Below are 20,184 nucleotides of genomic sequence, written 5' to 3'. Positions count from 1 at the left end.
CTAGTTCTGCTAGCCCTAGAGCTTACATTGCTTCAAGTTCTAGAACCCTGAGAAAACTAAGATCCTACCACAAAAAGTATAAAACCACAATGTTTAAACAAGGTCTTAAAGTGCTACTACCTCCTTAGAAACTCATTTACAGTCATTATATTAATAAATCCATTTATTAATTTTGAGATGGGTTTCGGTAAATTTATTCTCAATTCAGCTATTCTCCGACATTCAGTCAATTCATTCGCTCACTCATTCAGCATTTACTATATATCTGCAAGAGGACAAGCCCCATGTTAGGCAAAGAAAAACGATAAATGAGGCGTCCTTGTCCTCAAGAAACACAGTCACATTCACAAATGTACACGTCAATTAATGCTACTCGGATTTCACAAAATGGAACATCAGAGAAACAATTTTCTTCTCTGATCTTAGCATCCTGTATTTGGTGGACACGCTGTTTTTCTACATTCAAACACCATCAATGTCTTTTTTGCTTTTAACTTTATTTGGCAAAGCAGAACTGCATAAACTGTTCAGTAACTAGGACACAGCTTATACAGCATGTTAAGTTCATATACATTATCAGCAGCAAATTAGAAACAAGAAACAATACTGAGCTACAAGATTCCTATAATTTTTAAAGAGAGAAAAGAAGGACTATGTTGGTTATGTCCAATCTGAACAGCTGAGTGTTAAGGGACATTACCTGCCATTTTCTTAAGTTTTATTATTTACAAATGCTTAGTTTTAAGGTAACAAAGCAGCTGATTGTATCTACAACATGCTATTCTATAACACCACATCAAAAGCTTTAAAAAGGACGCTCATCTCTATTTTCTTAGTAGCATCTAATAGACATCAAAAAACCAAGAATCTTAACTTGTGAATGGTGGTGTTATCTGATGCACAAAAGCAATCTGATAAATTAATATTGGAACAGAATTAAGTGTCTAAGAAATGAAAATCCACTCCTCCAAATCAATTCAAATACTAAGTTTTCCATTTTCAGAACCCTTTTGTTTAATATTTTAAAGTAAAATGTGGGCATGTTAAAGTAACACTACACAAATGTAGACTTCACCTCCTTCCTCTACCAATTTGGCTTCTGTGCCTCTTTGAAGAATTAAAAACTCCACAAAACCACACATTTTCATGCTAAAAATAATAGTGTGACAAAGTCCAAAACAAGCTGTGATGCCGTTGGTGTTCAAAAAGCTTTGAGGACTGAGATGAGCAATCCACTGTAATATTATATACTGGTCAAGCTGATGTTGCTTTTACAGTTCGTCCCTGGGGGGGAAAAAAGAGAAATATGTAAGTAGGAGTCGTGTTCTACAAAACTTGGCTTTCTAATAGTTAGATACAACTATCAAATCAGTAAAAATACACTGATCCCCAAGCAATATATTATTTAAAGAAAAAAAAAAAGAGCAAACGATCTCAAGTCCAAGCAAAAATGAAAATCAGCCATTTCAAACATGTCTCATGCTAATCCAGAATAAAATATGAAACCTAAAGGGCCTGAATTCTTTACTTTTTAACTCTAAAGATAACTTTCTTCCTTCAAGACCAAAAATTCAGAGAAATTATAACTTTTAAATATAGGATCTTGCTTAATACTATTTATTGTAAAATGACAACTTGAGTATTTAAGAGTTCGAATAAATTTTACAGTTACATTCACAAAATTGGACAAAAATTTAGCCTTTTGTTTAAAGTATCTGTTAGCCATTGTCGAGTGGGTCACTCTGAACCCAAACTCTTCGGGAGAAAAAGCATCGTCTGTAGGTATAATATACCTGTCAGCTGATTTCATAAGGCAGCTTTATCAGCTCCAAAAGAAACCATTCGCTCAGCCAGGTGTAGCACTGTACCAGCAACTGCCAGTGAGAGGAAGGAAGGAATAAAAATGCAATCTAAAATAAATGGTATGGTATATAAATTATACCTCAATAAAGCTGTTAAAAGTGAAAAAATAAAGCTACCAGAAAAGTCTAAAAGCTTCATATCTCAGGGTAATCTGAGTGACAAAAACACTGTTAAACACTCAAGTAGGGGTAGAGTTTTGACATTTGCAACAAATCTCAAATGATTCAGGAAAAAATATTACATATATGTATATAGAGAGAGGGAGAAAGCAACTGTGGAAAAATGTTAACTGGTAACTTTCGATGAAGAGATTCAGTTCTTTGTACTACTCTTGTAACTTACTTGTGATAAAAAGTATTTTTTTTAAAGTTGTTAAAATATATTTAAAAGGAAGGTAAGTAAAAGAGCTAAAATTTCCCAGGTAATTGGTGACTTCAGGGATTATCAGACGTTTTTTAAAAAACTGAGTTTTGTAAATTGTGCAAGAAAATATTTTAAAAATACTTATCCCATAAGCTGCCTTTGTCATATAGTACTAGATTATCTTTTAAACAATAAATTATCAGTCTGCTTCCTCTTAACATATTCTAAATAATTTAAGTACTATAATTCTCATAGAATAGCTTTTACTTAAAATCATGCAAGTATTAAAATATTTATGAACACTTACAAAGTGTTCTATTTTTAAATTCACTTTTGCTTTTTTAAAACATGAATTGAAAATACTGTTGTTTTTTAAATAATTTACCACATTTTATTTACCTGTTGCAAGGCATTACGGATATTGTAAATAAACATCCCTATTGCCTAACAACATAGTACAACATTTCTAAATATCCTCTTCGTTAAAAAAATCTTTTTTTTAAAGAAAAAGGATAAAACTCTCAACAAACTGGGTATAGAGGGAACGTACCTCAACATAATAAAGGCCATATATGACAAGCCCACAGCTAACATCATACTCAACGGTGAAAAGCTGAAAGCTTTTCCTCTAAGATCAGGAACAAGACAAGGATGCCCACTCTTGCCACTTTTATTCAACATAGTACTGGAAATCCTAGCCAGAGCAATTAGGCAAGAAAAAGAAATAAAAGGCATCAAAATCAGAAAGGGAAAAGTAAAACTGTCTCTTTTTGCAGATGACATGATATTTTATATAGAAAACCCTAAAGCCTCCACCAAAAAAAAAAAAAAAAGTCAGAATAAACTAACGCAATAAAGTTGCAAGATACAAAACCAATATACAAAAATCAGTTGCATTTCTATATACAAGTAAAATGAACTATTAGAAAGAGAAGTAGGACAATAATCTCATTTATAATTACATCAAAATCAAAATTCCTTGGAATAAATTTAACTAAGGAGGTGAAAGATCTGTACACTGAAAACTGTGAGACATTAATGAAAGACATTGAAGAAGAAACAAATAAATGGAAAGATATTCTATGCTTATGTATTGGAAGAATTAATATTGTTAAAATACCCATATTACCCAAAGCAATCTACCAATTCAATGCAATTCCCGTAATTCCAATAGCATTTTTCAAAGAAATAAAATAAAACACTCTTAAAGTTTGTATGAAACCACAAAAAAACCCCAAAAGCCAAAGCAATTATTAGACAGAAAAACAAAACTGGAGACATTACACTTCCTGATTTAAAACTATATTACAAAGCTATAGTAAACGAAATATGGTATTAGCATAAAAACAGATACGTATTTCAATGCAAGACAACAGAGAACCCAGAAATAAACCCACACATATATGGCCAATTAATTAAAAAGCTAAGAACATTAAAAAAAAAAAAAGCCAAGAATACACAAAGAGAAAAGAATAATGTCTTCAAAAAAATGAAGCTGGACCCCTCTCTTATGTCACACACACATATAAAATCAACTCAAAATGGATTAAAGACTTAAACATAGGACATGTTACCTTAAAGTTACTGTGGTAATCATTTTGCAATATAAACATATATCAAAGCATTATTTTGTACTCTTAAGACTAGCACAATGCCATAGATAAATTATATCTCAATAAAACTGAAAAAACCATATTGTAAAAAATGTTTAATGATGTGAAAAATGTTGACATTTAAGTGAAAAAAAGAGATTACAAAATAATGATACTGTATGATATCAGGATTACGAAAGAGAAGCATACAGATCTATGGATAAAAGAGTAAAAAAAATTACCAAAATGTTAATAGTGGCTATCTCAGCATTCTGGGATTATGGGTGACTTTTACTCTATTCTTTGTACTTAATTTTTACGATGTGCATGCATTACTTTGGTGTCAGGAACAATATTGTTAAAACAAATAGAAGGAAATTTACAGAACTAAAAAGAAAAAAAAATTAGTTTATAGACCTGAATTTTAACATTTAGCTACCACAGAAAACCAAAAAATTGCTGCGAGGGCATGTACAACCTTTTTACATCCTAATACTCTAAAATCTGTATAATTTTCACATTATTAATTTTTCTTAACGTTCAAAAGTCTACATCATCACATCTGACTTTTACATATAGGTCATTTACAATAAAAAGTAACATGTCCTAAATTTCTAGAAAGCCCCTTTAAGGTTGCCATATATGTGCTAAATATTTCCATTAGGTTAACAAATGTATGCATTTATTATTGTTTTATAATATATAATTATACATAATTTAAGTATTAAGTTAATAACTCTGGCACTTAGTATTATATATTCTTTATCAAGAACAAATGAACAAAGGTACTACCATGAAACAAAACCCATGTTTTCTAGTTAACGAGTTTTCCGAGGTAATAAAGGCTCTGTATAGTTCTCATTGTCCAAAGCATTGAGAGAGACATAAAAAGAACCCCAAAGAAAACAGAATAATATATCTCTGCCTTTAAGGATGCAAAAATATGTCACACTGCTGTAACATATGTAAAGAAATTTAAGAGGGACAACATAGAACAATATGGAACACATGACTAATTGTGTTCCTAGGACCTAGTGTGTCAATCCTAGAAATGCCTGATTGATTCATAACGTCTTTTTCATGAGTGCACGGCACTTTAGGAAGACATTGATAAAGTGCTTATGGAATGAGGACCCTGAAACATTCCAGTTTCAAAAACCAAAGACGAACTTATTCCATTGACTCTCGTGGCTATTAAAAAAAACTTACCAGAAGATTAACAAAATACTGATTTCTACACTTATAAATACTTATATAAAATAAAAAATTTTAAAGTATTCAGAGTTTATGAAGCAAATACAACTATTACCTATCCTTAGTCATGAACATAATGGCAGAGATTCTAGGTCAACGGCCTATATGTCTGACATTCTCTCCTCTTTTATTAATTAGTGATATTTTGCTAAGTATAAGGCGACATAAGTCTACATTCAGGTTTTGGGCTTTATTTGGCAGTAGAATTCTGCATGCATCCTCGTTCCCTTTTGCTTCTATCTAATTTCTATCATGCCTCCTCAGCAAATACTGGATCTCACGTTCACAGAGCACTGCAACTAGCTCTGGATTCCTCAGTAAGAGGAGGATGGAAAGCTGATGAGAAACAAGAGAAGGTTCATAAGAAAGCACTAGGATGAGTTGTAAATTAATCCTGTAGAAAATCTGAAAGAACAGAAACCACCCAGCCTAGCAAGAAACTTTAAGGAGCTTTTTCGATAATAATTCCCAAATGTGAGATGGGCACTGAGAAATGGAAAGGGGCTCTTTAACCACATTCTGTCCTTACTTCCACTGCCTTAATTCAGGCCACCATCATTCCACCCAACTTGCTGTGACCATCTCCTATGACTGACTCTAGCTTTGTCCCTTTTCAATCTACTCTACACCACAGCCAGAGTTATTCTTCTGAAATGTAATTCTGACCACTTCCCTGCCCGGCTCTGACAATACAGTACCTCTCTACCACCCTCAACACAGAATCTACAGACATACCTCAGGGATACTGTGGGTTTGGTTCAAGACGAGTGCCATAAAGTGAATAGCACAATAAAGTGAGTTACATGAAGTTTTTGGTTTCCCAGTTTATCCTGTAGTCTATTAAGTGTACAATAATAATATTATGTCCAAAACGGCAATGTAATTTAAAAATACATTATTGCTAAAAAATGCTAACCACCACCGAGCCTTCAGTGAGTCATAATCTTTTTGCTGGTAGAGGGTCTTGCCTCAATGGTGATGGCTGCTGATTGATCAGGGTGGTAGTTGCTGAAGGTTGGGGTGGCTGTCGCTACTTCTTAAATAAGATGGCAATGACGTTTGCCATATCAATTGACTCTTCCTTTCACAATCGATTTCTACGTAGCGTACGATGCTGTTTGACAGCATTTTACCCACAGAACTTCTTCCAAAATTGAAGCCAATTCTTTTCAACCCTGCCACTAATTTATCAACTAAGTTATTTCAACAATCCTCATAGCATATTCATGAGGAGTGGATTCTACCTCAAGAAACCACTTTGCTCATCCATAAGCAGCAGCAACTCATCCATTAAAGTCTCATCATGAGACTACAGCAATTCAGTCACATCTTCAGGCTCCACTTCTAATTCTAGTTCTCTTACTATTTACACCACATCTGTAGTTACTTCCTCCACTGAAGTCTTGAACCCCTCAAAGTCATTCAGGAGCGTTGGAATCAACTTCTTCCAAATGTCTGTTAACGTGTATATTTTGGCCTCTTCCCATGAATCATGTTCTTAATGGCATCTATCATGTTGACTCCTTTCCAGGTGTTTAATTTACTTTGCCCGAATCCAGCAATCACTACGACAGCTATAGCCATACAAAATGTCTTTCTTAAATAATAAGACCTGAAAGTCAAAATTACTCCTTAATCCTTGAGCTGCAGAATGGATGTCATTTTAGCAGGCATGAAAACAATATTAATCTCGCTGTGTGTCTCCATGAGAGCTCCTGGGAGACCAGATGCATTGCCAATGAGGAGTAACATTTTGAAAGGAATCTTTTTTTTATGAGAAGTAGGTCTCAACAGTGGGCTTAACATATTCAAGAAACCATGTTATAAACTAAGATGTTTAGTCACCCAGCCTTCGTTGTTCCACTTTTGAGCACGGGCAGAGTAAATTTAGCATAGGTTTTAAGGGCCCTGGGATTTTCAGAATGGTAAATGAGCACTGGCTTCAACTTAAGTTACCAGTTGAATTAGCCCCTAGCATTGACTTCTCCTATGAAAGTTCAGCTTCTTCCAATTTAAGGCTGTTTTGTCCATACTGATGTTTAGTGTAGCCACCTTAATCAATTATCTTAGGTACATCTTCTGGATAATTTGCTGCAGAAGCTACATAAGCACTTGCTGCTTAAATGTACTTTTATGTTATAGAGATGGCTTCTTTCACTAAACCTCATGAACCAAGATCTGCTAGTTTCAAACTTTTCTCCTGCGTCTTCCTCATCTTTCTCTGCCTTCATAAAATTGAAGAGAGTTAGGCCTTCCTCTGGATTAGAGTTTGGCTTAAGGGAATTTCGTAGCTGGTTTGTCTTCGATACAGACCACTAAAACCTCCTCTCTACCAGCAACAGGCTATTTCACTTTATCATCCGTGTGTTCACTGGAGCAGCACTTCTAATTTCCTTGAAGAACTTTTCCTTTGCATTCACAGCTTGGCTAACAGTTGGTGCAAGAGGCTTAACTTTCAGCCTAATCTCAGCTTTTGACATGACTTTTTCACTAAGTGTAATCATCTCCAGCTTTTGATTTAAAGTTGAGAGACTTGCAACTGCTCCTTTCACTTGAACACTTAAGAGTCCATTGCAGAATTACTAATTGGCTTCATTTCAATATTGCTGTATCTCAGGGAAAAGGGAGGCCCAAGGGAAGGGAGACAAAGGAATAGCTGAATGCTTCCTGTTTCCTGCCTGGACCCTGACAATTTATAAGGACAAACAGAAATAGCAGATGAATGGTCTCTTAAGATTGTAAGTTAAGGGTCGATGTTTTGTTTGTTTTTCTTTTCTTCTTTTACTAAGAAATGTTGATGTTTTACCTTTTGAAACACTCTATTTTCTAGTAATTTTTTCAGTGAAAAAAATTTTTTTTAACATAGCAGCTGTTTTTTTTTTTATTTTGTTTCCAGATTACCTTTATATTCTTTATGCTTATATTCCTTAAAAGTCAAGATTTACAATTAACTAAGCGATGATCTTTGTAATTAAAACTACATTGTTGGGTGTGGGAAAATGTGCCTGAACAAATAGATTGAAAATTTATACCAAGCATGTAAAATTGCTCAGTTTTAAAAAGTTGAAGGCCAAAAAGAAAAACAAGTATATATACCTTTAAATATTTGGTAATTGAATAATTATCCATATATTTAAAAATTATCCTAAATTTAATACAAATAGTCTAGTTTTATCAGGGATGAATACAGGTGTTGTGGAAGCCTACAGTGATATAATATTTGAGAGGGGGAATAATCTCTTTATGAAGAGAAAAAAAAAAAACTAAAAACAAGACTATTCATATATACTAGGTATAAGGCCAGGAAGGACCCTGAGCAAGTAAGGGCCTGGAGGCTTGAGTTTCATTAGCTTCATGAAAACTCCCTCTCTGATTGTCAAAACAAAATACCTTTTCTCCTTCATTAAATTAAAGGTAGAATGTTCAATACTAATACCTATAGTGTATGAAAAGAGAAATTTAAAAGAAATGAAAATCTGAACTCTTATTTGATCAAATTTCAATAATTTCAGTCATATGTTTGCCCCTTTTACACAACAGCAATCATACAATTATGTAACGGTCATACCAGACTAGAAGCAAAGTGAAGGAAGGTCGCAGTTAGTTGTTAATAGCTATATCTGATTCCAACTGACAAGAATAACAGCTTTAAAATTTTTCTTTTAAGAAGTCACTGCGCTCCAGATCAGAATTCGAAGAAAACAGAGATAACTACATTAGGTGAGGAATAAAATGCAATTCCTAGTAAGATATCCCAGAAACAACCAAGTGGTAGTTAAAAGTAAAACTAGGTTTTGAACAAATTAAAAGCCATTACCATTTCTGCAATTCCAGCGGTCCCCAACCTTTCAGCACCAGGGACCGGTGCTTCTATGAGAATCTAATGCCTGATGCTCTGAGATGGAGCTGAGGCAGGGATGCTAGTGCTGGGGTGTGGCTGCAGATATGGATGAAGCTTTGCTCACTAGCCCACCACTCACCTTCTGCTGTGTGGCCCTGTTCCTAATGGGCCACTGACTGATACCAGTCCCTGGACCAAGGGTTGGGGACCCCTGAATTAAACAGTTTATTCAAAAGATACCTTTCCTCTTTCCAGAAAACAAAATTGAGATATCTATTAAACGTTCAATCACCCTGTTAAAGAAGTAATTATCTTAAAATAAATACCTCTGTCAAATAAAAATAGATTCTAAAACAAGAAAACTGTAAAGCCTTTCTTATTTTGGCATTAATTCCAAGTGGTCTTAGCTAATGTCACTTTTACTCAATGATCTCGCACCTTCCCATGAGAGGGAGTGAGAGAAAGAAGAGAGGAAGAGAAATCTCCACTTGAAACAAATATTCAGATTATGCTGAGATGTACAACATGTACAACAAAAGTCGGCATAATAATGAGCCATGCTGTGCTGAAGATTATGCTGCATGCTGCTGGACCTTTGGTTGGGTTTGTGAGACCTGGGCACTCACTTTAGCTTACAGAATCCCCTCCCCTCCCCGGGAACTTCGTTATAAAGTAAGTTAAAAACCAGCTGGCCTGTTCTGTAGAATGGTGAGAAGTTTACTTGTTACAGAGGCTCTGAAACAACGGCTGACTGTAAAACAGGCGCAGGCTGTCAGACATCTGTGAACTTGACTGAAAGAGAGGTCAAGCTGAGAGGGAAAATGCCCTCTTTGGGATTCTGACACCTTCAAAAACCGGGACAAGAATATTTTTTCCTTCTTTCTCTTTACAACAATGGTACCACAAAGAGTGATGGGGCAGGAAACGTGGCCCCTTCTCTTAGACCAAAGCCTTTGTTTCCATGATCATAACATCTATAAAAATGATCTGTAAATACAGAAACAGAGTGGCTGATAATAAAATCTCCTTAGAGAGTACTGAACTGTGGCTGAAAACCTCTAAAAAAAAGAAAAAAAAATACACCTTCGTGCCAACCAAGTCTCACCCTCCCTTCCCCAAAGATGAGTTAAACCAAAAGAAGGGCAGACCATGCAAAATTTTTCTACACTTTTAATGTAGTGAATTTCTGATGTTAAAATGGAGCGTAAAGGTGAAAACCAAAAAAGCAGCTCTTGTAGTCTAATATCTTAAAATCCACACCCTTTCACCTTGCATGTGTGGAAGAAGAAAGAGCAGAAGATAAAATCACTTCCACCTGGACCACTGCTTTTCTTTATCTGTTAAAGGCACGTATATCACTCCCATCAGAGGTTTCATTTTGACACTGCCATCTTGTAGCTTGTCGTACTGCTCCAGCATCTGATTTCCACCTGCGGGTCCGACTGGCAATATCAATCTTCCACCAGGCTTTAATTGGTCTATTAGCTAAAAAAAAGAAAAGAAAAGAAAAAAAACAAACAAACAACAAAAAAAAAAAAAAGGAAAAAAGAAAAAACACATACACACCAAGTTATAGATTTTCTCTTAATAGTCATTTTACATCTTTATAAACAGCTTTCAGGAACCACGGGCGGAAAGTAGAAGTGTACTTAGTGCACACATACTTTGACTGTTAAACTTGTTACTCAATTCCTCACTTACTCATTTACTGATCAACCTCTCCTACTCATGTGGGGAGGAGGCGAGAGAACTTAAATGTTAACTGAGCCACCTTCAAGGACTACAATGCTGATCAGCCCTGCAGCCAGGCCAGGAGGACACCTATGGAACAGAGGAAGATTTCTGCTGGATTACTAACAACCCATTCCCCACACCTGTGAAGGGGAAGCAGGAACCAAGAGTCATTCCTTATGGCTAGAACCATGGCGAACCCAGGGATTAAAGGCTGGGAACTGCCAGTGGGCCTTTCGCTCTGTATAGTCTTACCTTTTCAAGCTACAAATTCTTCCCCTTCCTTACATGTCTATATCAAAGGGAATGGGAACTAAAGAATGACATAGAAATTGAATTCCCTGAACACTCAGGGCCCCTCTCAGTGCCTTTACTCTGTCCCTCACTGTTTCTCTCACTTTGCCTCTGAGAGGAGACCACACTCTGTGGAGTGTTAGCCCTTTTCTAATAAACTTTCCTTTTGGTGTGTGTGTTGAATTCTTTCTACACTCTCAGCCGAATGACACTCTTCTCTGGGTATAGGGCTTGGTCTCCCCCGCACCCCCCACTGGGAGAAATTTGTTCTGTCCTGCATCACTACTAAACCACAAGTTCTTTGACAACAGAAACTGTACCTTATTCATCTTTGTGTGCCCCAGCATCTGACACAGTACCTACCTGGTACAACTGCAGGGCTCAAATGTTAGAACTGAATCACATAATACAGAACAATCCTCTTGGGAAGGCCAAAGACAAAGCTAAAAATATCAATGCTTATATGTTGTTTGGAGGGAGTGAGGGTAAGTGTAGAAATTCAGCAAGGAATCCTCATCCTATCACTGTAGAATTGAGGGCATCACTCAACCAAAGATAAGGGAACCTTGGTTTAAAAACTAAATTTAGGATTACTGGCACTGGGATGAAGGAAGGTAGGGCTGGAGCCCCTACAGCATTAGAATGAAAACACCCCTGTCAATGAAGAACCAAGACAACTCAGTGGAAGCCCCTCCAGTCAGACAGCTTTTAAATCTTATGCTACCATTTGAATATAGCTTTACAAATCTCAACTAGTCAATAACAATGAGAAAGAAACCTTACTTTGAGTATTATCAGCCCAATAAAGGGTGTCCTCAATTAAAATTTTGGTCATCAGAAAGTCTTTTATTTTTCCATTTTAATTTCTATTAAAGTAAGATTTCCAAGTATTCTTTGAGTTGTTTTTCTAAATATCAAGGTATATAATGAAAAACATCTGACTGCTTCCCTCTAATCTTGCTCCCTAGATCCAGTAATTTTAATCCTTTTAACTGTCTTCCAGTGTTTACTTTTTATTTGATAATGCTTATTTCTAAAGCATATCTTTTATTTTTAAATTGAGGTATAAATGATATATAACACTGTATTAGTTTTAGTTGTACAACATAATGACTTGATATATATGTGTATGTGTGTGTGTGTGTGTGTGTGTATAAAAATAATGTTACAAAATAATTACCACATTTTAAGTTGAATTATCATCCATCACCATATAGGGTAACAATTTTTTTCCTTGTAATGAGAACTTTTAAGATCTACTCTTAGCAACTTTCAAATATACAATATAGAATTAACAATAGTTGCCACGTTGCATAGCAACGGTTCCCAAACCTTTTGGTGCCAGGGGCAGGTGCTCCTATGAGACTCTAATTCTGATCTGCGATGGAGCTGAGGCGGTGATGCTGGTGCTGGAGAGCGCCTGCAAATGCAGATGAAGCTTCGCTCTGCTGTGTGGCCAGGTTGGTTCTTAACAGGCCACAGACCAGGTGATACCAGTCCATAGCCCAGGGGGTCGGGGACCCCTGCTGTATAGTATTTACTTTTTATTTCGAATTACATGCTAGATGAGGACTGAGCTCTCTTACATATATTCTGCTTTCACCCAATTCAACTAATAACATCATTTTTCATTTAAAGTATTTTCAGTTGTGACTATGTAAATATAATTTGCAGCCAACCCAAGAGGTATCTAATGACTGTTTCTTATACAGTAGTTGTTTCCCTATAGTTAAAAATTGAAGATTTTTCTTTTTCATTCAATCAATTTTCTTTGTAACTGTTTCTAAATCTTTGTGCCCTCAATGAAGTTTTTACAGTCAGACCTATCTAATTAGTGCTTGGGGGGTGGGGTGGGGTGAGCAGGTAGACTCTTCTAGTGCCTTCTTCTTGCTGCTCCAAACCTGGACTGGTTACTCTCTCCAGGCATGCCTCAAAGCTCTCACCCTGTGGCTTCTCTTTGTAATAATACTGGGAACTTTCATCACCTCTCTCCTAAACAAGATGTACTACCTTCTAGTTTTGATTTCTCCTACTGTCTATCTCCTCCCTCATTTTTTGCTGATATTATTAAAGCAATTCCTCCAGATGTATTCTGTGAAACAGTGCATGGAATATTTTAAAAGAGAGAGGCTGAGATCTGCAAGCTCAAACCATCTTTCTTCTACATATTTGGTGATATGCGTGGGTACAGAACCCAAGATTGGAAATCAGTTTCAGTTCAGAATTGTGATGGTTTGTTCCCCTGACTTGTTGACTCTAATGCTGCATATTCTGCAGTCTGAAGCCTTTCTGATTACCAACCTTAAGAGATTATCCTTTCTTTTTTTTTTGGAAACTTTTAGAATCTTCTCTGTGGTTAATATTCTGAAATTCATGGTGATATTGTGGTCCTTTTTGTCTTTTTCTTTTTTACAAATTCATTGTATTAGATTACAGAATCATGTCATTCAGTTCCTAAAACTTTTCTTATTTAGGCCTTAGGCTAAACTGTTCCTCATATGGAATTTTGAGCAGCAGCCTCTCTTTTCAAAAGAATTTCTGATCCTGATGCCTCCAATTCCTAAGCCTTTTCGGAGGTCTGCAGAACAAACTGCTTTTGCACTAATGTTCACCTCTGCAGTCTGAGTCCATTTCCCCCACGCTCCTGAGTCAATTATTATTACTTCATCTGCTTTCCATCTTCACACATTGTGCAGTTCAGAATTGTAAATACAGAGTTTCTGTTTTTTTAATGTTTTCTAGTTGTTTTGGGGTGACATCCAAGGAGGCACAAACGTCTTTACCATTATCTTGAAACTAGAAAGCCCCTTCAGCATGTCTATCTTTAAATTTAATCAGATGTGTAAAGACCCTTTAATACTTGTAAGTGCTACTATAACATTTAAAATCATATTGAACCAAAGCTAAAAATGTCCTCTGAAATCACCTCAGGGTCTTAGTGGGGGAAATGAGGCCTGCACACAAGCCCCTTCATTTAAACATGGCTCTATTTCAGATTTTACCTGTTTGTATTAGATTGCCAATATTTTTTTTTAAAGTTAAAATTATGGATCATGTGTTCGTATGTGAAAATTACTGAACTACTCTTTTGTGACTTGTATACCTTTCTATATTACGGTAATACTTCGATTAAAATCTGTTAAAACCATTGGTTTAGTCTTTTTTTTTTTTTTAACAGATAACAGGGCCAGAGAGAATCAAGGATTTTCCCAAAGTTGTTAAGCCAATAAGAAGCAAGTCAGTGACCAGAACAAATTTCCCAACTTTCAGTTTCCCATAAGTGATCTAAACATACAAGAAAAGAACCTCTTCCAAGCTAGAGAGTGCATACGACTGAGCAGAAAAGACAGTGCCACTTTCAGCCGCGAGTCATCGAGTCGAGAACTATGTATAACTCTCATGTACTAAAAATTTAATATTTCAGTGAATTTAACCAAGGATTCTTAAGGGTTGACATAAGCTTATCGGTCTCATTAAAATGACAAACCAATTTTGTACTTAACTATTTCCTTAACTATATAATGCACAATACTGAAACGCCCTTCCATTTCATTGCTAACATAGAAAGAAATCCTACTATTCTGGAAGATTCAGTTCAAGTTCTGTTCCTGTCTAAAGTCTCCTTTGTATAGACCACTCTATACAAAACTCTCTCACTCCCTTGAACTCTACAGTACACATTTTCCTTTCCATTCATATGTATCATCTGCTATCACAGCATTAATTTCCTTGTTATATATATGATGCATCTTTTCTAGAATATAAGCTTTGTGAGGATAAAATGTATGGCAAATACTTCCTGGTCTCTCCCATGCACCTAACGTAGTCTTGCATATTCTGATATTTAATAAAACACAAAGTGATTATCATGTCATGAACTCCAGGGGCATTTTCCCAATTCAATGGTGTACTAGTTCTTTGCTGGATCAAATACTGCTTCATATGAGACAGCCACAAATTGGGGTCTAGTAATCTTGATGTCATTTATACATCTGCATATGAAAAGATATTTGCTATTAACTGTACTAAAGTGCATGACATAAAAGTCTCATATTTTGAACATCATCTATAAAGTTTTGAGAGGTTTAGTTGAATAAAGCGAACACACACACACACACAAAAACGACTCACTGCCTGGGGCACAACTGGGGCGGCAGCTCCCACGTGAATGGCATCGTAAGGGGCTTCTTCGGCATATCCCATTCTTCCATCCCCCACTAAAAGAACAAAATATATATGTTTTAAAAACCTGTGCTGATAGAACTGCCTAGTGTGTAGAACTATAGGAGGTTTAAAGCTGGGAAAGCATATATTTTTAAATAAATGGTAGTGGAACAACCAAATATTCTCATGGAAAAAAATACATACTTTGACCCTTATAGCTCATACATACACAAGAACCGATCAGGAAGAGCAAAGCCTTAAATGTGCAGAAGCTAAAATGATACATCTTTGGAGAAATAACATAGAAGAATATCTTTGTAACTTCAGAGTGGCCTGAAGCAGGACACAGAAAGCACTGAAAAAGCATTGGTAAGTTTGGGTACATTAAAATTAAGAATTTCTATTTAACAAAAAAGTACAAATACAAGAGTGAAAAGGTAAGCCATAGAGTGGGAGAAGAGATATATAATATACATACATAAACAAAGGACTAGTCTCTAAAAGTCCTACACATCAAAGAAAAATATAAACAACTCGATATCTGAATAGCCATTTCAGAGGAAATTCAAATGGCCAAACATATGAAAAAGTGTTCAAATCCATTGAAAAAGACAAAATTAAAACCACAAAGAGATACCACTAAGCACTCACTGAATGGGCAAAAAACAAAACTAACAGTGCCGAGTGTTGGCAGGGAGGTGGAGCAACAGGAACCATGATACACTGCTGACCGGAATGTAAATTGGTTCAGTAACTTTAAAACATAGTTTTATAGTATCTATGGTCACCCTATGAACTACAATAACACTCCTACGGAAATGAGTGCTTGTATGAGGAGTGTACATATGAGAAGTCTGGACTTATGTACACATATGTTCACAGCAGCATTGCAAATATCCCCAAATCAGAACCAACCCCAAATACCCATTGACGGTAGAATTAATAAACAAATTTTGGTGATGTTCTTACAATGGAATGCTACACAGCAATAAAAATGAACTTTATGCAAAAAGATAGATGAATCTTACAAACATAATAATATTGACTGAAGTCATTCAGCGGAGAATATATACTACCTGCTTCCATTTACCTAAAATTCAAAATTAAATTAAACAGCATTTTGGAAGTACAGTTAGGTAGTAAATGCATACTCTCTAGTGGTAACCACTAGAGAGAAGGGAGGGAGTTATGACAAGGAAAAAGCAAGCAGAGGACTTTAAGGCACTAATAATGTTCCATTTCTTGACCAGTGTGGTAATAAACAGCTATTTGTTAAACTTCACATTTATGTTTTATGCATTTTTCAGTGTTTATTTTTTACAATACAAAATGTGTTCACATGGAAATATGTCGGTTGTATAAAGATGGGTGGGGAAAAAAGCAAACTATAGGACAATTGGTATAGTATGAGTCAATTAAAAAAACTACGTGTGTCATTTTATTCATACACATGTCTAGAAAATTAAAGAGGGAAAAGGAGAGGCTTTTTTATCTTACACATCTTTGCACTGTTTAAATTTTTTATAATAAACACTTGTGACTTTGGTATTACTTCTTTAAAAAGCAATGAACAAAGAACTCAACGTGGGCATTTTCTGAAATAGCCATGTCACCTATGGTCAAGGTGAAACTAGTATTAATATTTCCAAATAACTTTTTCAAAGCTACTCAAAAGTGAATGTTTTTAAAATGCAGTAATTAGCTGAGCATTATTTAGCTTGCATTGGGATCTTCTGAAAATAAAAATTCTCCAGAGAGAAAATTTTTTAGTTTTCTGATACTCACCAACTAGTTGCACTCTCCCCGAAGACAAAAGCATTGGGTCGTCCTTTCTGACATTATTTATTGAGTCATCTACTAGCTCTTTAATGTGGTCAATTCCTATGACTTTTCCACTAGCTCCAACCTGGAAATGGGAGAATTCAATAGCTTACTGGTCTAAATTTGTCTTTAGTTCTAAAGTATCATTAAAGTGCTTCCTTATCTAAAGTCATTCTGCAATGAGAAATAAAGACAAACAGCTTAAGCCTCCAATCAGATTGTTACTGTTTATTATAATTTACCAAGTAAAAATTTCTCAACTATAATCTTCAAATAAATATATTTCAGTAATTAAGAAGCTAGAATAAATTATAAAAACTTGTAATACTAAGAAAAATGCTATCATTCTTTGATTTCTAATTTTAAATCCAGGACCTTGAAGTAGGACTTAACTGGGAGTATTAAATGGTAGTTAGTACAACCATTTTTTATTTAAATTCCACGTAGAAGTGTGACTCTAAATATTAAAATGTTACATAAAAAATTTTATAGGAATTTCTACAATGATTCTACTGGCATATATGGAAAGTATAAAATATATAAATATATAAAATGGCCACAAATAGAAATATTAATTGTAAAATAAATTTAACACAATAAAGACCTGGGTTTCATCACTCCCTTACAACTGTATAACTCTGGCAAGTTATTCTATGAATCAGGTTCCTCAGCCGTAAAATGAGAAGGAAAGAGGTACATACCTCATATATGATGTGAGAATTAAATAAGAAAATACATGAAAAGCACCTAGAACACTGACTAGCACATGGTAAATGTGTGAAAAATATTAACTTAAATGAACATCGTTTTTAAAAAAATAACTCAAATAATTTTTTAAAAATAACTTTTCCTCTGAAATCATAAATATTAAGTATAGAAAACATATCACTAATTCAATATTATTTCTAAGCTTAAAAAAAAAAGGCCCAGACATTCTGTTAGTGAGAACTTAACTTCTATAAGACAAGTGAAGAAACTGCAAAAAAATATCTAAGTCCTTATTATGTGCCACGTGTTGTTCCAGACATTTAAAATATCTCAATGGAAAAAATCAGACAAAACACAGGCTCTGAAACTTAATGCCAGTGTTCTGCTGATGATACATTTATAGTAAGTTAAATGGATTCTAGTCCAAGATGGATCCATAAATTCCAGTTTTACTAGACCAGAACCTTCTGATCAGGCCTCCGAAGATAAGATTTTTTCCAAATCAACTTGTTCTGATTATCTGAATACAGATGAACCTTTCCTCAAGGTGCCTGAGTAGGCCTCCAGGCTTATACTCTGGTAGTCATTTACCAGATAAGGATCTTGTGATAAAAGCTGAAGTATAATAAGGTGTTTTCATAAGAGTGCTTTTCTTAATATAAAAGAACTTCTACCCTCATTCTTAATAAACCTGTAGGCCTATTTAGAAATCACGCTCTCTCTATTATTTTCTACCAGATGAGAACTTGGAAAAATGCAGTTTGTGACCACAACAGAAAAGCCTATCTGATAATGAAGCCAGCATGTGGAGAGAAGCAAAGCCAAACCAAGAACCACAGAGAAGCCCACTGTCAATAACATCTGATCTTCTGAATCCAGCCACAAAAGAAGCCAGATCAACTTTAGATGTTTCCATTATATAAACCAAATAAATTCCCTTTAGCTCTGCCAGTTTGGATGGAATGTTCTGTCACTGGAAACAACAAATAACCTTAAGTGGTATATATTTCAACCACTATCTTAATGGAATTTTTTTTTAAATCTTCAAAAACTGCTAACAACAATAACAACAACCAAAACCAGCCAAATCATACACTATGCTTCTATTGGGATCAGAATGAAAAATAAAGGTCTTACCATACGTGCAAAACATGCAGTAAGGATTCCACTTCCAGATCCTACATCAAGAGCTTTAGCTCCTTCGTGCAATTGATCAAATAAAAGTTCTAGTGCATATGCATGCTGCCAAAACAAAATGAAGCAAATATCCATTTTTTCACAATTCTATAAAGTACATATATCATGGCATATAAATAAAGTTGTCCACTATATACCAATTTTTCTACTATTATCATCTACCTATGAAAACACATTATGTAGCACCTATATCTACAAAGGAATCACATAAGAAAATTCTGTTTGATTAAATTCTTACTTTTAGATTAAATGTTTTAATAATTTTTGATCTCCACAGTGTGTGAATTTTAAAATTTTAATATATTTAAAGTCAAAAGCTACAAAAGGATTTACAGTGAAAAGTCTCCATCCCAACCACCCCCATCCCCAACCAATTTCTCTCCCTAAAGGCAACCATTACCAGTTTCTTGTGATTCTTTCCAAACATACCCATTCTACATACATACAAGCAAATGCATATGCACTTTTTTCATTTATTATATCTTGAAGAACCTTTCCTATCAATACTTAAAAAGCTTGCTCATTCTTTTTTATGGCTGAGGAGTATATTCTAGTATGGATGTGTTACAACAACAAATATTCCTAATGAGAGATACTTAAATCGGATCTAATCTGCTATAACAAAAAAGGTGAAATCATTTTAAAAAGTATATCTGTAGGATAATATAACAATCTTTATAATAATCTTATAAAGTATACCTATATGATAAATTCCCAGAAGTGGAAATGAGGGGAGCCAAAGGATATATATTTTTATATTTACAGTATATGTGAATTATAAATCTAATAAAATCATATTGGTTATACTTTGGACCAAACCAGGAAATAAAGCCTTCTCTACTCTATCTTCTTTACAAACTCCTATTTCAGTGCTTTTCCAAAGTATGAGGTTAAAACTACTAAATGTTATCTTAAAAACTGCCTTTAAACACCTGGTATGTTCACAATTAAAAATCATCAGACCCTATAGCAATAAAATATTCACTAACAGATCTTGGTTGATAAAAATACACAAATATGTACACATATCTATACATACACAAACAGAGAATAAGGGAAAACTATTCCCGACTAATAAACATTATTTCTTTCTGAAATAATTGCCAGTTGATCTTCTAAGTTCATTATTTCAGGCAAAAATTATAAATGGATGTTAAAGTTAGTGGACAAAAAGGAAAACTGTAACTTTACAGTGGAGTTCAGAAAAAAAGTTCTCAGTGGAGAAATCTGGTAGACACTGTCTTACTCAGACGACCAAAGTTACCAACGCCAATGGGACACACTATCATGACATGACGTCTGCTAAAACACATCACTAGTGGTATATCCCAGCCAAAAATGTGTAACCCATATCTA

The 20,184-nt window shown here is 34.9% G+C and overlaps 1 protein-coding gene across 3 annotated transcripts in view; it reads right to left on the bottom strand.

Moving 5' to 3' along the window:
• Positions 1-479: 479 nt before the first annotated feature.
• Positions 480-20,184, bottom strand: part of PCMT1 (protein-L-isoaspartate (D-aspartate) O-methyltransferase) — a 44,212-nt gene continuing 24,507 nt past the window's right edge. Inside the window, exons 4-9 of one of the 3 annotated variants that reach the window (XR_004951357.1) lie at positions 18,769-18,873; positions 16,888-17,008; positions 15,070-15,155; positions 10,229-10,398; positions 1,794-1,874; positions 480-1,284 (exon numbers count right to left, since the gene is read on the bottom strand). Coding sequence is in view for 2 of the 3 variants with exons in the window: in XM_016160146.2 (XP_016015632.2) it covers positions 1,272-1,284; positions 10,229-10,398; positions 15,070-15,155; positions 16,888-17,008; positions 18,769-18,873 (495 nt within the window). In the remaining variant the exon portion in view is untranslated. Of the gene's footprint in view, positions 1,285-1,793; positions 1,875-10,181; positions 10,399-15,069; positions 15,156-16,887; positions 17,009-18,768; positions 18,874-20,184 lie in introns of all 3 variants that reach the window. The other 2 variants (XM_036222624.1, XM_016160146.2) reach the window with 2 other exon arrangements.

This window comes from Rousettus aegyptiacus, unplaced genomic scaffold (assembly GCF_014176215.1).
Source record: "Rousettus aegyptiacus isolate mRouAeg1 unplaced genomic scaffold, mRouAeg1.p scaffold_m13_p_1, whole genome shotgun sequence".
Lineage (NCBI taxonomy): Eukaryota > Metazoa > Chordata > Mammalia > Chiroptera > Pteropodidae > Rousettus > Rousettus aegyptiacus.
Note: the sequence above shows the minus strand (reverse complement) of the source record. Positions and strands in the feature narration are given on the sequence as shown.